This window comes from Carassius gibelio, chromosome B6 (assembly GCF_023724105.1).
Source record: "Carassius gibelio isolate Cgi1373 ecotype wild population from Czech Republic chromosome B6, carGib1.2-hapl.c, whole genome shotgun sequence".
NCBI lineage: Eukaryota > Metazoa > Chordata > Actinopteri > Cypriniformes > Cyprinidae > Carassius > Carassius gibelio.
The window spans coordinates 28,030,869-28,048,878 of NC_068401.1; the positions used below are offsets into that span (position 1 = coordinate 28,030,869).

The window sequence follows — 18,010 nt, forward strand, 5'->3', positions numbered from 1 at the left end:
TGTGAGGGATGGATGGATGGATGCGTTTATGTATATTCCACAAAACCACTGAAGAGTTTCCTCAGCATAAGTTAGCAGTACAGGGGTTTTCAATCCTATATATTCCATGGACCCTTAAAATATGATCCCCTAAACACGAGGGACCCCATCCTAAAAAATAAACTTTATATTTTGATGTGTAAAGACCTAGATTATACTAACTTAAATCGATATAGCCTACTATATACTAAATACATATATACATATACTATATACACAACGCAGAGTACTAACCACTATGTATATGGCACGTATTGTGGTTTGTTTTCTGCGTTGTGGCTGCAGCAAACCAGGTTTGAATCCGGGTCACAACCCATTGCCGTGGAACATAAAGGAAGGTTGAGCACTTTGGGGAAGTCGTGACCTAGTGGTTAGAGAGTTTGACTTCTAACCCTAGGGTTGTGGCTTCGAGTCTTGCCCTTGAACAAGGCACCGAACCCCCAACTGCTCCCTGGGCGCCGCAGCATAAATTCGTTTGTTCAAAAAATATTATTATTAATTATTAAATTATTAAATAAACAAATAAATGCAAAAAAGAGAAACCAATAAATAAACCTTACACAGTCTCCCTCTAGCGGTGCTTTACTGAAACTTGGGGAGCACGAACACACGTCAACATAGGTGCACCGGAAAAGGGCGTGTCCTGAAGCGAGTCCCAGCTTGTCATTGGTTGTCATGTGATTGACGTGCTGACGTGGGCGTGAGCGCTCAGGAAGTTTGTAATGAACCGCTGTTGTGTTTGAGGTAAGAACAGTCGCATTAACTTCATAAGTTCAAATTTTTTATGGTTAGGTGTGTTTGTTTATCAGTTTTGTTTTGTTTTCCAGCTGAAACGTGTGTTTAGTTTGTAAAGAGTGGGGTTTTTGTTCACTGAAGAGTGTTGCTACATTCTGACACATTTGAGTCTCTGGATTGTTACATGTTTAAAGTTATAATATCAAAACATACAATGAAGAAATCGATTTTTTTTTTTACTTATAAACGAGGGTTTTGTAAGCAAATTGTTAAAACTGTTTGTAAATTTTATGGTTTTGATGCTTGACATGTAGGCGGACAAAACAACACATTTGCATTATTGGTCTTTTTACTCTGGAAGTCATTGAATTGAATTGAATTGAATTAATTTATTTATTTCGAGCAATATATAATGACACCTAACAAGGCCAATAAAGAAACATTTGATTCATTTATACAATAAATTAAATTCATCATACTTACGTCATACTTTAACAACACTCTGGAAGTCATTGATTTAAGTTGTTTTTACTGTTCAGTTGACTTTCTCAGTATCAGCAGAGTTTCCCCATCTTAAACATTTCAAATGGTGTTAAACAGGGCTTTTTCTCTCATGTTTTCATTCTTAGGGAGGGTTTGTAGATATATATATAATGAGGTGCAGTTTTCTGTTGGCTGAAGAGAGATGTGTCATTTCTGCTTTGGTTTGCAAAGTAACCCACATCTATTATTTTAGATGTTAAAAGATTGTCTTTGGTTAGCCTTTATCAGTCCTGATCAAATATGATGCTGTGCTGCTGGTTTCCTCTTCAATGCTTTGTTTGCCTTGACTTGTGATAAACTTGTGGTGAAGTTTTTCTCAGTTGTCAGAATCCTTAACATGAGACTGAGATGCTATGTTAAGTACCGTTCAAAAGTTTATCATAAAAAAAACAGTATTTTAATATTAATTATAATATTGTATTTTTATAATAAAATTAAAATGATATAATAAATTGATAAAAAAAATGACTGTAAAGGCATTTATATATTCTATAACAATTATATTTAAAAAATAAATGCTGTTGTTTTGAATTTCTTTTAAATGTATCAAATAATCTTGGAAAAAAAAATATATCATAGTTTCCACAAAAATATTGGGCAGCTGTTTTCAATATTGATAATACTCCAAATATATATATTTATTTTTTTCGAGAAGCAAATCAGCATATTAGAATGATTTCTGATCATGTGACACTGAAGATGCATTTATTTAACGATACATTCACATAGAAAACACTTATTTTAAATTGTAACCATATTTTAGAATTTTTATTGTATTTTTGATCAAATAAATGCAAAAGTTTATTTTCAGTGTTAGTCAAACAAAGTGACTCACTGGACTCACGTTAAATTAAAAATGAGTTTTTAACACAAATAGAAATGACTGAGTTGTAAACATGTTGAAATGAGACAGATTTTGAGGTATGTGTTAATAAATTCTGGCTTGTTTAGAGGTCATTAAGGTCATGAGGATGATCTCGTGTACTTACTCGTGTGTGATGTCAGCGTTAAAGGAGTTGAGTATTGGCAAGAGAAATAAGATGATGAGCCGAAGCTACATCGACATTGTCTGTTAATTTAGAGCGTGGTCCGACAGAATTAGAGCCGATTTGTTCTCTTACTGTCTGTTTCTCTCTCAAACACACACACAATAGCAGATGAAAAGAATGGCTGAGCTTGTTTCAAACTGCTGGCACGGCTTTCATGCTGTGTGTGTTTGTGTGTGTGTGTGTGTGTGTGTGATGTTTTCATGTTTAGATGGTTTAATGTTGGAATATTAGTTTTTAATGTTGCGTGTCAGATCACAGTGTTTGTGTGATGGGTTACAGATGTTGTGTGTGTGTGTGTGTGTGTGTGTGTGAGAGAGAGAGAGAGGGAACAGTTCAATGTACTGGGTTCACCTTCTTTGTTAGTTTCGCACTCGTCCATCACAGAATAAGGGATTGAATGGCTCTGGACGTGGATAGTTCAGTTAGTCAGCGCTTAACTCATCTCTAGGATGAAGGAGGTTTAACTCCTCGATGGCTGCTGAAGGGTGGAGGGCTCCAGGTTTTAAAGGACTTCATCATCATCATCATCATCGTGTGTCACTCTGGGTAGGTGCTCATGGTGGATCATCAGAGCAGGAGAACAGTGATGATAGTGCACTTTTTAACCCTGTGAAGCTTATTGTCTAATATTTAATACACGAAAGCCTCTAAATCATCATCTTCATCAGAACTTTGCTGCTAAACACGTCACTCACTGTCTTCTCCGAGCCTTCTGGCGTCTAACTGATAGCTTAGACTTTTTAGAAAGGAAAAAGTATTTTAGATTAATTGCACAAAAGTCCTTCTTCAGCTTGTGCCTTGTGATTTTTAGCCGTAAATTTTTTTTTTTATCAAGTAAACGTTAGAATAACTTTTAGTAGTATTTAGAGATGAACGCATACTGGACTCAAGAAACTTTGGGTTGCTTGATGATTATTATTATTATTATTATTATTATTTTTTTAATAATATCAAATATGATCATTCATCTCTCAAAAATTGTAATGCATTGCGTTATATGTTTTGATCATCAAACTTATCATTCAAACATCGTCTTGCTGAGACATATTATTGGTGATATTGAGTGACGACTGATATTTCTATCATTTTGGTGGATTTCATTGATTTACAACCATCAGAATTTCATCATAAATAACAAAATTTTTGCACAATTTGGGCCTCTGAATAAAAACATGTTTTTTCTTCCATATTTTCATGATATCAGACTATCTGAGCCATAAAAGCCTGCTGTATCAAAATATGATAATCAACAGAAATGCAAACTTCTTTCTTTTCATTTATATTTTTGTCTGACTTTTATTTGATGTGTCAGGCTTTACAGGGTTAAAATCTGTTTGTGGCACAAGGAGGTAATATCTGTCATTTTAAATATGCGCACAAATATGCATTTTATGCAAGAAATCTCTTTAGGTTGATATATATATATATATTTTTTTTTTTTTTTTTTTGTTTGACCGCTGTGAGCTTGAATGAAAAAGGAGAGGTTTCAACTCGTGGTAAAATAACAACAAGGTGTTTCTTAATGTCAAAAAATCATATTTCACGCTATTAACCTTCTCCTTAATTCCTGTACTGATCTTATTGTGAATAATTCATCAGTGCAGGTTATTCTAAAGGAAAATACACTAAAACACTGTCTGTTATTACGTAAAATGCATTTGTCAGATATATATTGTGCCAAAATCCAGTTTTACAAATGTTGGTAATGTAGTTTTTGGCATGGCTTCAGATCTTCTAGCATGTCATGATAATAAACAGCTGTGCTTTGAGACTCGGGAACATCTCTGAAGACAGTGAGGGGACGTCAGGAAGCATCTGATCTTTGTCTGTTGCTCTTCAGTCCCAGACCATGAACTACGTGGGTCATCTGGCCGAGACGGTGTTTGTGACCGTGAAGGAGCTGTATCGCGGTCTGAATCCGGCTACGCTCACCGGTGGCATCGACGTCATCGTGGTCCGTCAGCCTGATGGCAGATACCAGTGCTCACCGTTTCACGTGCGCTTCGGGAAACTCGGCGTCCTGCGCTCCAAAGAGAAAGTGGTGAGGTGGAAATGTGTTCAGATGAAGCTACCTACCATCAGTTATCAGTTATTTTATGTTTATGTTCTGAACATCTGCGTGATGGCTTCGTTAAAGCTGTCAGAAGAGCTAACCAAATCTAAACACCAGACGGCTGTTGTTTGCAGGAAATAGATATCAGGACATGCAAGCGTTTTCATAAATGTGTCAAAAACACAGCTACCACATTTTGTCAGAATGAAAAAAAAAAATGCTTTTGAAATTTGACTCATGTTTTTTTATTATTATTTAACAGCAATGTTAATCAATTTACATTTAATTACTTATTTTACAGAAATGGCAGTCACATTTTAACTTACTTAACTTAACTTGTTAATTTATTTCCATTGGTAGTCACATTTCCATTCAAGAGCAATTACATTTCACTTCCTAAATGAAATTATGCATTGCATTAAATTTGCTGTCCAATGCGGAGTTAAAATTCCAGTTCTGTAAAATAATAATATGACTGCCAATACGTTTTTTGTAAAATAAAAACTAATAAGATTTAAAATGGTAAATTAAATTAAAGTTAAATACAACAAATTGAATTGTTAAATGAAAACATGACTGCTATTCAATAAAAATATGATATATATATTAATAATAATAATAATAATATTTAATATTAATATAATGTCATTCAACAGCAATTGCATGTCATTTAGCTTAGTTAGAATTAAACAGTGTAACTAATGAATTTTTTTAAAGGCTTGTTATTTCAATTAATCATAATTGAACATAATTGAATTTAACATTATATTTTACAACTAATTTAATGAACATTTAATGCAACTTTCTACTTTCTCTGACCATTAGAATTTAACTTTTTTTGCATCTGTACCTTTAAGCCTCCTTTATGTAACAGACTTCTGTGTACAGAATATGTGATGATATGTAAATGATGAAGGTCATATGTTAATGAGCTCATGCATAATGAATGAGTCTTGACTATTTCTACATAGCACATGATTTTTTTTCTTTCCAACGAATGAAGAAAATCTTATCTCGCTCATTAATTGTTTGGTTTTTCAGAATTAGTTTTTCTAATCCAGCAAGCCTGAGACATGCTGCTCCTCGTTGAGCTCATGTAGCCGCTGTATTTGTGGTCCACAGGTGGATATTGAGGTCAACGGAGAGCCTGTGAGCCTGCATATGAAGCTGGGAGATAACGGAGAGGCGTTCTTCGTGGAGGAGAACGAGGATTTTCAGGTCTGTCTGGATGACTGTGAGTTCTCTAGTGTGATGTTCTCCTGTGGTTTTCACGATTCTCTCTCTGTGTCCGTCTCAGACGCGGGTTCCTGTTCACCTCTGCACCTCTCCGATCCCCACCGACGTCCCAGAAGTGTTTGAGATGACCGAGTCTCCCTCCAGCGTCACGTCATCCTCCAGCCGCCGCAAAAAACGCCGCAGGAGGAGAACGCGTTCAGACACGACTCCGCGAGAGGAGGCCAGTTCCTCCTCAGACGAGAAAGAAAGCCTAGATCAAGATTTCCTAAAGGAAGAGTCGCCTTTGGCCGCAAGGTTAGAGGTTTACTAAAGTTATTGTGCATTTACTTTTCCTGAAATGTCTGAGAGTGTCTGATAAGTGTAAGATTGCCGGCTTCTTATTTCATGAAGCGATACATAAGTTAGAAATGATATACTACTACCACTAATTCATTTAGCATTGCACCATTAAACCTAGCTGAAAAATAACCCTGCATGCGCCCGACTAGGAGGAACGGTTGAATTAAAATAACAGACTGACTGAATTGCGCTATTAATAAACTTGTTCTACCTGACAAACTTCAATCCTTTAGACGATCCTTTAAACTTACAAAGTAATATATTGCTGTTAGCAACACTTCAACACACATCCTAAGCCCCACGTCTCTGTGTGCATGTCATAGAAAATCAGACTTAATACGGTAAATAAATGCCATTTCTAATAGTTGTTTGGTAGACACTAGACACTACATGTCTAGTGTGGATGTTACCTTCCACTTTAAAGGGATAGTTCACACACACACACACACACACACACACACACACACACACACACACACACACACACACACACAAAGATAATTATTATTTTCTCTCATGTTGTTCCAAAAAAACATGAGTTTCTATCTTTCGCTGAAGTTGGCGGTAGCCATTGACTTCTAAAGTAGGAAAAAAAATACTATGGTTAATGGCTACTGTTAATTGTTTGCTTACCCACATTCTTCAAAATATCTTCTTTTGCGTACAACAAAAGATGGGTGTGTGAATGATGATAATCTTTTCATTTTTGGGTGAACTATCCCTTAATAGTGTGGACCCCTGAACGGGTGCTGAACCCAGGCCCAGGACACTGATGATTTGTGTTTTTGCTCTCTTCAGTAAGTCTGTGTACTACTCGCTGACAGAGGAACCCTACGAGGAAGCGTCTGGAGCTCAGATCAGAGACGTTCATCCTCACTCTGATGGAGACTGTTCTGTGAATGAGAGGTAGTTATGTGTCCATATCTGATCTCTCTGCTCGTGTTATGGATGTCTGAAGGCAGAGCTGTTGTCTGTGTCTGTAGTGTGTTCTTCAGCCGTCCATCATCTCCTAAGAGTGATTCAGAGTTGTGTAAGCAGCAGGAGTCTCTCGGGCCTCAGATGCAGTGGAACTGGGGCGCTTTTCCCAAGGTACCATGCTGCATTCAACTACTGCATGCATGCTGTTTGATCAAAGTAGATTACTAGATTTTCTGACAATTGCATGTGCAAAACTCACTCTCTGTTGTGAAAAAATAGGGCTGAGCAATACAGCGAAACAATTTCACAATATAATGTTTCAAATTGTATCAGTTTTCATCATTGATAATAATCAGAAATGTTTCTTGAGCAGCAAATCATCATATTAGAATGATTTCTGAAGATCATGTGACACTGGAACAGTGATGCTGAAAATTCAGCTGCGCATCACAGAAATAAATTACATTTTTTTGGGAATATTGCAATAGAAAAGATTTTAAATTGTAATAATATTTCACAATATTACAGTTTTACTATTTGAGAAATAAATGCAGATTTAGTGAGCAGAACATAATTCTTTTTAAAATCATTTAAAAGAAAGAAATCTCACCGACCCCAAACTTTTTAACATTACTGAGGTATTTCATTAGGATCCTACACAAAACAGTTGACTCAGTGGTTCTTGTGTCTGTGTAGGTGTGTCAGGCAGAGAGGGATGAATCTGATTCGCTGCCAGACCCGCCAATCACAGCCTCTGACCACTCCCACTTCCGCACCATCCTTCGCCAAGCCTCCATTGACCTGGAGAGCACAGACTCTACAGCGATGGTGACCGTAGTGAGACCCGAGCCTCAGATTGGTACAACCAGCCCCTATACATCACATGACACTCACACAGCTGTTTCGTCTTCAATTAACACACAACTGGACCTCAAGGTCACCGAAACACATGTAGTGACCTTTCAGTCCGCAGACGACTCCTTCCCACAGGCCTGGACTGCATTAGAAAACTCAGAGACCAAAGACTTGACCGTTAGCAGCACAGACAATCACACTCAGACCTATAATATAACCAGCTCTACTAGCACAATGCATGGGAGCAGTGCTGGTTCAGACACCGTGGCTCCTGTAGGAAGCCAAGAAACCTGGGGTGAAAATAATGTCTCGTTCACATCCGAAATCCAAACCATCACATCCGCTGAGACTCAATCAGATATGGTTTTAGAAGCAGAAACAGAGGTGAACTCAGTGGACACAATCACTGCTTTACCAAAACACCAAAGCTCTGTGGGAGGCTCAGAGGAGGGGGCGGGGTCAGAGACTTCACCGACCAATCAGAATGCAGAGCTAGCTGAAGTGACACCAGCTCTGGAGTCCATCACCAAATCAGAGGATTCAATGCTTCCCGAGTCCTCGAAAACACCAGACCCTCAGGACAAGAGGAAAGGTAGCGGACTACACTTGTACTTGTGATTCAGTGACTGAAAATGGTTTGAAACATCGCACCTGAACTGCACTTGTTTTTTCTAGTCAAGCGGAGTCATCATTTGGGACCATCTGATATCTATCTCGATGACCTCTCCAGTCTTGACCCTGAAGCTGCTGCCCTCTATTTTCCAAAGAGGTTAGAAGCTTTATAGGCAACATGCTGAACCCATTTGTTATAAATAAATTAAACCCAATTTTTTTTTCTTTTTCTTTTTGACACAATAAATAAATGGTTGTAAGACTACAGCAATAAAAAGAAAAATAATAATTTAGTATATTATTATTATTACTATTATTATCAAAAAGAATAATAAAAATTAAATCTACATAAAGTAAATTTGTTTTGTTGTTTTTTTCACAATAAATAAATGGTTGTAGCACTACAGCAATGAAAATATAACATTCACTGAGTATTATTATTATTAATTGCAAGAATAAAATAAAACTTTGTTTTTTTATATATAATTTTTGATGCAATAAATTATTGTAGGACTACGGCAATAAAAAAATATAAAATGAATTTAATTTATCATTATTATTATAAAAATAAAATCTACATAAAATAAATCTATTTAATTGTTTTGTTTTTTTTGACACAACAAATAAATGGTTACTTCAGCAATAGAAATATAATATTTACTGAGTATTATTATTATTATTAATAATATCAAGAATAATATAAAACTGTTTTGTTTTATCTATTATTTTTGATGCAATAAATAATTAATTGCAGGACTACAGCAATAAGATCTATTAAATAAAAGAAAATCTATAATTTATTATTATTATTGCTATTATTATGTTTTTATGTGTTTTATGTGTCTTTATGATCACAAATATTTTTTCAGCGTTATGATTGTTAATCTGCATATTTCTCACTTGAAAACGAATGGCTGTAATTATCCAAACAACACATCAAATAAGTTTCTTCTATTAACACAGACATTGGGGGTACAAAGTTAGAAGTTTAACAATCATTTAACATTTAGTCATTTAGCAGATGTTTTTTTTCCCCCAAAGCGACTTACGAGTGAGGACAATGGAAGCAATCAAAATTAACAAAAGAGCAAGGATACACATGTGCTATAACATGTCTCAGTGCACGTAGCAATATATAAAAATAAACACAAGTCTAAAAGTTTTTTTGTATTTTGTTTTGTGTGCGAGAGTTGGAGGGTCAAGTCAGAACCCGTCACTGTGGACAGATCCACGTCTGTGATGGTTCTGCGGTTGTGGCTGATTACTGTACTATTATTAAGCGTAATATTAGGAATGAGGAGCAATGTCCAGACGCTTGTCCAGGTTTTTAATTCCTGTCCCTCTCTCCATGTCTTCAGTGAGACGGAGTCGTCAGATCTCGTCTGGACTCATGGACCGGATCCGTGTCCTCCCTCGGGTCAGATGTCCTCTTCATCACTGGCCAGCGCTAACACAGACAGCAGCTCTGAATATCTGTCCGACTCCACCACAGACGCGCTGGACGTCACCATGTCTCTGTGTGGGAGAGGAGACATCAGTCAGATCAGTAAAGGTGAAGAGAGACTAACCTATAAATCCAGCCATGTTCAGTCACGAGTTCTGTTGTAGTTTCTGCTTTTGTCTCCGTGTGCCGTGTAGCTCCACCCACAGTGATATCTTATTACTCTTCACTTCATATGTGACCCTGGACCACAAAACCAGTCAGAAGTAGTAGTTTTAGTCATGGGAAGTTTAACTCGGGGGAAAAGGGCCTCTGTTTTTATATTCTATCTGCTTGTTTCTTTTTGTTTTATACATACAGCTAACAGCACTTGCATATTATTGCCTTTTTTATTTATTTTGATTGCTTCTGCTGCCATCATTTATAAATCACTTTGGATAAAAGCATCTGCTCGATGACTAAATGTAAGCAGCACAGTTATATTTGTAGCAATAGTCAATAATACATTGAATGGGTCAAAATGATACATTTTTCTTTTATGCCAAAAATCATTAGGATATTACGTAAAGATCATGTTCCATTTAATATATTTTGTAAATTCCCTACTATAAATATATAAAAAATACATTTTTTGATTAGTAATATACATGGCTAAGGACTTTAAAGGCGATTTTCTCAATATTTAGATTTTTTTTGCACACTCAGATTCCAGATTTTCAAATAGTTGTATCTCAGACACATATTATAAGATCTTAACAAACCATACATCAATGGATTGCTTATTTATTTATTTATTGATGCATACATTTTGATAAAAATAAATAAATAAAATCACCCTCATGACTGGTTTTGTAGCCCAGGGTCACATATATTGAGCATCAAATATGTTATGATTGTGATTTTGTTGTTTCATGCAGAACACAAAAATGATTCAAGCCGGTATCTTTAGCTCTTCCTGTAGTTTAACGCTTTTCTTTCTTTCTTTCTTTCTTTTGTTCGTGTGTCACAGAGAAGTTCATGGAGCATCTTGTCAAGTATCAAGACTTTGTCAACAACCCTGGAATTACTGAAGACCCGAACCTTGTCATCTGCATCAACTCGAAGTTAGCATCTGTTATATTCATTTATTAAAACTGTTGGTAACAGCAGACTGTAGTACTACAAGTGATCACATCACTTGTTAATCTAATTAATTGCAAATTACATTTGTGAAAATACCCCCCAAAAATTATCTAATGCTATTTTTGTGTTAAGCCTTAAATAAAGTATGGAGCACAAAAGAAGATGTTTTTTTTTCTTGCATTTATGGATTTTTGGAGTTGTTGCCCGGCATCATATTTTTCAACATTTGGCTTCATTTCATCACATATGCACTCTGATTATATTATGGTTCGTGGTCGATTTGTTTCAGATATTATAACTGGGCAGTGGCAGCACCAATGATTCTGTCAGTTCAGGCTTTCCAGAAGACTTTACCAAAGGTAGATGGGGCCAGAGATCTTTGATTACTGCTCCTAAGACTAATCGTTCAGAGCTCATGACTTGTTTTTTCTGCTGTAGAGCACCATTGAGCAACTGGTCAGAGATAAGATGCCTAAAAAGTCTGGCCGCTGGTGGTTCTCCTGGAGGAGGAAAGATCGGAACAATGTTGTGGTAAAAACTCAATATGAAACTGAATCTAACATTTCAGAAATAATGCTTATGTCAAGAAAGGAGCAACTCTATTGTGCAATTTCCCTTTGAGAGACTGATAAGTACACTATCTGCTGACTGCGCCTGTATATCTCTAACGCGGCACATGCACATGCATTTTTTTCTCATGTTAGGGAAGCCAAAGGTCAGATGCAGAGAGGAATCAGCTTGAAGCATCGGCTGCTATCACTGGACACTCTTCACTGAAGTAAGATGTGTGTTTGCATGCATGCAAAACATGATGCACTCAATAATTCAGAAGCTTCAGAAGGCATGCACCAGCGCAAACCACCAAAAGTGCACAAAAATGTGTTGGAAATGTCCTATGTGTCATGATACGAGACAAAAAATTATGCAAAGGAATAAACAAAAGCAGCATACATTAATTAAATTTCATGCAGCCACACCAACAGGTGTCAGTATAAAGCACAAATCTACAGGACAAATGAGAGAAAATGAAACCAAAGTAAATTAAATGCAATGCATGCGTGTGCACCACATCTTAAAGCATTTAAATCTCATGCAACCTTTCAGGGACTTTTTAAAACGTTGCATACATTTTGTACGCTTGTTATGAAACCAACATGTGTGTGTATAGGCTTCCTCTCCTTATCAGAGAGCACTTGACCTTTGACTTCAGTTAAACATGGTGAAAGGCAGTATTATCAGCACTGCTGTGCATTGCTCACTTTGATCTTTGACCCAGTATATGCATGCATTTCTGTTTGTTCTGTGTATGCAGGAGTTCTGTTGAACTCTCGAGTGATGAGGACGGCTCTGTCTCCGTGAGGAAGAACAGTGAAGCGATGAACACGGCGCAGTGCATCAGTCAGATGTACCGCAAATCTCTGCGGCTGACCTCTGAACAGATCGTAAGAGTCCCATCAACAACAGCATCAGCATCTGTGTGTCAAATAGAGTTTAGTCATAAGCAAGTGGAAGACTTTATTTAGAAGAATATTCCAAATAAATATAAACATTATATATATATTAGTGGTGTAACGGTTCACAAAATTCACGGTTCGGTTTGATACAATACACTGGTGTCACGGTTCGGTACGGTTCGGTACGTTTTAGATACAACACAATGAAAAAATTGGCAAATAAATTTCCTTGATTTTTAAAAAAATTTTATTTATTAAAACTAACAATTTTTTTTTTTTTTTTTACATTGAACAATGATGGAGCTATTTTTCTACCAATCTTCTAAGGTGTTTTCTTAGCAGCATACTGTATAAAACAAAAACAGCTCCTTATAAAAAAAAAAAAAAAGAAAAAATGAAAATGTTCTATTATTGTAGTAGTTATGAACTAATACAAAGATGTAACTTTTTATATGGAACTCTGTAACTCTTTATATTGAGTGTGTTTTTACTCAATTGGTTTTCTATAGGGCTTATGTTTTTTGGAACAAAACAGGAATTACGGTCTGTCTGAAATGGGCTCATGAAGGAATACTGTAACGCTCGCTCACTCAGTACGCGCTGAAGGCTCGTTGCATAATGGCCAATGTGTTTAACAGACCAGAAATAGAAGATCCTCCAATAAGCAACAGGTCTGGTGTTTGGGTGCACTTTGGATTCCCTGCAAGCTATAATGGTGATGACAGAATGAATGGTAAATAATAAGGTCTCATATCGGCGGCTATAACGTAAATGAAGCGCGTACTGAGTGAGCGAGCGCCTGCTGAGTAGCCTAACATAAACATATAAGTTGGTGTTTTTTTCTTCTTCCGGGGTGTCAGGGGTGTTGCCTGTTACGTCGTTTGGGTTATTGGGCTACCTTGTTGAACGCATATCATTATATTTAACTTTTTTTTTTCAAATATAATTAATTAGTCCAACGAACCGTTCGGTACATAGTGCGTACCGAACCGAAAGCCTTGTACCAAACGGTTCAATACGAACAAGCGTATCATTACACCCCTAATATATATATATATATATATATATATATATATATATATATATATATATATATATATATATATATTATACATATTAATATTAAATAAATAAATATTATTTCTTTTTTATTGATTTATTTTGAGGTAAATTTTAACTAGTCATTTTGTCGGCCTTTTTTTTCACGTCTAGTTAAATTTGACCTCAAAATAAATATGAAGTAATAGGTATTTATTTATTTAAGGAAATAATATTAGTGTTTTATTAATATTTCTTTTTTTGAATAATTTATTTTTATTAATATTTTTAATATTAATCTTTTTTTTTAAGTCACAATATAATTTTTTTTCCATCCACAAAAACTTGTTTCAACTGTGGAAAAAAGGTCACTGCAATTTTTATTTTATTTTATACAATTCAGGCTTTATCATCTTATCTCACATTTCAGATTTTTTTCTCAGAATTGTTAGACATAAAAGTCATAATTATCAAATGTAAACTCAAAACTGTGCATTTGTGTGAGAAAACGATTTATTATTATTATTATATTCCATGATGGAAACGGCTTTAATAAATTTTACAATAGTAATAATTTAGGTTGAAAATATGATTACTGTGAATTGTGCATTAAAATCTCACAATGCAAATAAAATAAAACATCTATAAATAAATAACCACAATATATATATATATACATATGCATTTAGATAATCAAGCTTGATTATATGAATTTAAATTGCTGTATTACAGTAGTGAGAATCTTTTGCATTACTCAGTGCTCTCTAATGTAGGCTGCTTTATTGAAAACACTACTCATTGATAGACTAGACATGAGCAGTGGCCTGTGTGAGTGTCTGATGTTTCTGTGTGTGTGTGTGTGTCAGGAGGGTCTGAATCTGCGTGAAGGAGCTAATACGGTTGTGTTCAGTGTGACCACACAGTATCAGGGCACCTGTCGCTGTGAAGCCGCTATCTACCTCTGGAACTACGACGACAAAATCATCATCTCCGACATCGACGGGACCATCACCAGGCGAGTCTCTCTGAATCCCTGCAGGATTTTAGGTTACTCTCTGTCACATCAGGCTGACAGTGGTTCATCTTTCTCTCTGTATCAGGTCAGATGCTCTGGGCCAGATTTTACCACAGCTGGGGAAAGACTGGACTCATCACGGCATCGCCAAACTATATCACAAAATACATCAGTAAGAAACAAATTCACAACTTCCTGATTTAATGAAACACTTGTTGTTCACTATAAATATGTGCACATTTTTATATGTAGTTTTGAGACATACAGAAACTGTTTTAAGCAGCAGCAGCAACCCAAATATACATGCCATATATAAAGGTGTCATATACCTTTATTATATAGATATATATTTATATTTTTTTACCTGAGATGTACAATTATTGATGTTAATTGCACCTGTATATTTGCTGATGAAGTCTAACATGCATCACAACAGGCTTATGTTGCATCACATCTTGCCAATTTATTTGTAACCTGTTAAAACCTCATGCACCTTAAGACATCTGGTATACTCTGTTCTGGCCTGTTAAGCTGTTTTTGAATATGTTATGTGATAAAATGCATGCTTTAATTTTTCGACAGCCCTGTTAATACTTTTATTCCTCAAGGATGCATTAAATTGATCAAAAGTGGCAGTGAAGACATTTATAATGTGACAAAAATATTTTTTTTATTTTAAATAAATGCTGTTCTTTTGGACTTTGTTCATCCAAGAATCCTAAAAATAAATAAATGTCAGTTTCCACAAGAATATTACACGACAGCAAATCAGTATATACGAATGATTTCTGAAGATCATGTGACACTGAAGAGTGTAAAAATGCAGTTTTGAGTACAGGAATAAATTACATTTTAACAGATATTCACATAGAAGAGATTGGGTTTAAATTATAATAATATTTCACTATTTTTACTGTATTTCTGATCAAATAAATGCAGCCTGAGTGAGCAGAAGAGACTTCTTTCAGTTTAAATCATTACACTTTTAACTGACCCTCACGCGTTTGACTGCTAGTGTGTGTAAGAAGCATTTCTCATCCTGTTCTTGTCTTGCAGGAACGGTTATAAGTTCCTGTACTGTTCGGCTCGAGCTATAGGCATGGCAGACATCACTAAGGCTTACTTGCAATGGGTTAATGATCGAGGAACGGTTTTACCCAAAGGACCGGTGCTTCTGGCTCCCAGCAGCCTGTTCTCAGCCTTACACAGGTGAACACAAACAGACCATTAATGTAGATCACAGCCATCTCTAACACTACTGTTGACTGTGTGTGTGTGTGTGTGTGTGTGTTCTCAGGGAGGTGATTGAGAAGAAGCCGGAGGTGTTTAAGATCGCCTGTCTCACTGATATCAGAGATCTGTTCAGTCCCGTCACACAGCCCTTCTACGCCGCCTTCGGCAACAGAACTAACGTGAGCTTTCCTTCAGCATCACAAACATGTCAGGAGTGATGGGAACAGGCCTGACTGTGTTTTGTGTCTGTGTGTAGGATGCATACGCGTATAAAGAGGTGGGTGTTCCTGAGACTCACATCTTCACTGTGAACCCCAAAGGAGAACTCATACAAGAGAAGACCAAAGGAAACAAGTCCTCGTGAGTCTGGAATAGTCCATCCATTTCTAATCATCAATGTTGAAAACAATAATTTTTGTCGAAAAATTTCATTTTTCAGGATTCTTTGATTTATAGATGTTCCTTTAATGTGTCTTTGATGGAAAAAAAATTATTAATTTCTTACTGTCCCCATACTTTTAAAAAATAGTGCATCACATTTTCCATAAAAAAAGGTTATCAGCAAATACTGTTTATTTTTATTTTATTTTTTTAAGCATAGATTATAATCAGAAATGTTTCTGGAGTAATGACGCTAAAAAGTCATCTTTTGATCACTGGGCTAAATTACTTTTCACAATATAATCAGAAAAACAGTTTTTTTTAAATTGTAAATCACAGATTACTGTATTTTTTTACTAGTGCTGTCAAATGATTAATCACGATAAATCGCTTTCAAAATAAAAGTTTTTGTTTACATAATACATATACACATACACACACAGATATATTATGTATATATAGATACACACACCCATGCATGTGTATATATATTTTAAATATTCATATACATTTTATAATATATATATAAATATATTCAATATATAAACATAACATACTCTTCTTAAATATACACATGCATGCGTGTGTAATTATATATACATAAACATACACAGCAGACACAGATATTTATGTAAACAAAAACTTATTTTGGATGCGATTAATCGTTTGACAGCACTAATTTTAGGTCAAATAAATGCAGCTTTGGTGAGCAGAAGACATAAAAAACTTTTGGCTAGTAGTGTCTGTACAGTATACACACAATCAAACAGTGTATTAAAGGAATAGCTCACCCAAAATTATTGTCATTTACTCACCTCTATACAATATTCACGAATTCAACAAAACGAAAAGAAATGCACTTGTTTGACTTTGCTCTGTGTGTGTTACTCTCAGTTACTCTCATCTCAGTGATGTGGTGGATCACATCTTCCCCTTCATCTGTAAAGATCCTGCGTCCTCCTTCGACTGTCCTGAGTTCAGTCATTTCTCCTTCTGGAGAGAGCCTGTGCCTCGGCTGGACCTCGCTGAGCTGACCTAAACACAGACACCCATCGTCTGCTCAGATAGACCTCTTCCTCAGCATCTCTGCTCACTTCCCTTTCTGTTTATCTGTGTGTTCACACCCAAACCGGCTGCAGCATCAACACTGGAGACACACACACATGCAAACACGCACAATCCTTCTCAAACACATGATGCACGCTGGGTGATGATAGCATAACACTACACTGAGCATCAGAGAAGCTCTTTTGACCCACAGATACCTGTGCACTGTGACTATAACACAGGTCTATGTTCATTTCAACTTCTCCCCCAAATAATGTTTTCTATTATTGAGATCTTTTTAAAAACTTTTTTACAATCGCTGGTTACTGTAAAAGTGTGTTTTATCAGCAAATAGTTCATACAGCTGAGTTGTATTTTATTTATTTCGGACATTCAAATTCAGCTAAAACAGAGACAGTCTATATATATATATAGAGATATATTTGATTTCAATTTATTGTATTTAAAGAACATTGAAACAATAATAAAAAAATCCCTTTAAATTTGCCCTGACTGGATTTTCAGATGTTTCTCAAAGTAAGCATCACTTGCTCGTTCATCTCCTCGAGCGTGATTGGACATTAGTGTATCGTGTAGACTGCTGTCTTCAAGAAGTGTGATCTGTGATGGATAGTGATCTTGAATACGCTGAGCTCTGATCAAAACTTGCTGGTTATATATACACTGCTCTCTGTACAGTACAGTCAGGTCTGATGTCATCCAAACATGCTGCTCAAATAATAATTAGACTCAATACGCTCATATCAGTGTTATTTTTTAGTTAGGTACACATCGTACTGACATAAAATTTAATTTTGAGATATTGTAAAATACATGTTATAAATGTATTGTTATATAAAAATTTTAAAGAATACATTAACAATTAAATCAATAACAATC

The 18,010-nt window shown here is 35.7% G+C and overlaps 1 protein-coding gene across 1 annotated transcript; it reads left to right on the forward strand.

Moving 5' to 3' along the window:
• The first annotated feature begins 669 nt into the window (after window positions 1-669).
• LOC127959972 (phosphatidate phosphatase LPIN3) lies at window positions 670-17,617 on the forward strand. Its single transcript, XM_052559481.1, has 20 exons — window positions 670-783; window positions 4,207-4,407; window positions 5,542-5,637; window positions 5,717-5,949; window positions 6,793-6,900; window positions 6,978-7,083; window positions 7,609-8,359; window positions 8,443-8,536; window positions 9,738-9,931; window positions 10,830-10,923; window positions 11,232-11,301; window positions 11,381-11,473; window positions 11,647-11,720; window positions 12,255-12,384; window positions 14,301-14,449; window positions 14,535-14,621; window positions 15,506-15,658; window positions 15,747-15,861; window positions 15,939-16,042; window positions 16,958-17,617. Exons 2-20 carry the CDS (start codon window positions 4,216-4,218, stop codon window positions 17,100-17,102), a joined length of 2,988 nt encoding a protein of 995 aa, XP_052415441.1. The 5' UTR covers window positions 670-783; window positions 4,207-4,215; the 3' UTR covers window positions 17,103-17,617.
• The last annotated feature ends 393 nt before the right edge of the window (window positions 17,618-18,010 follow it).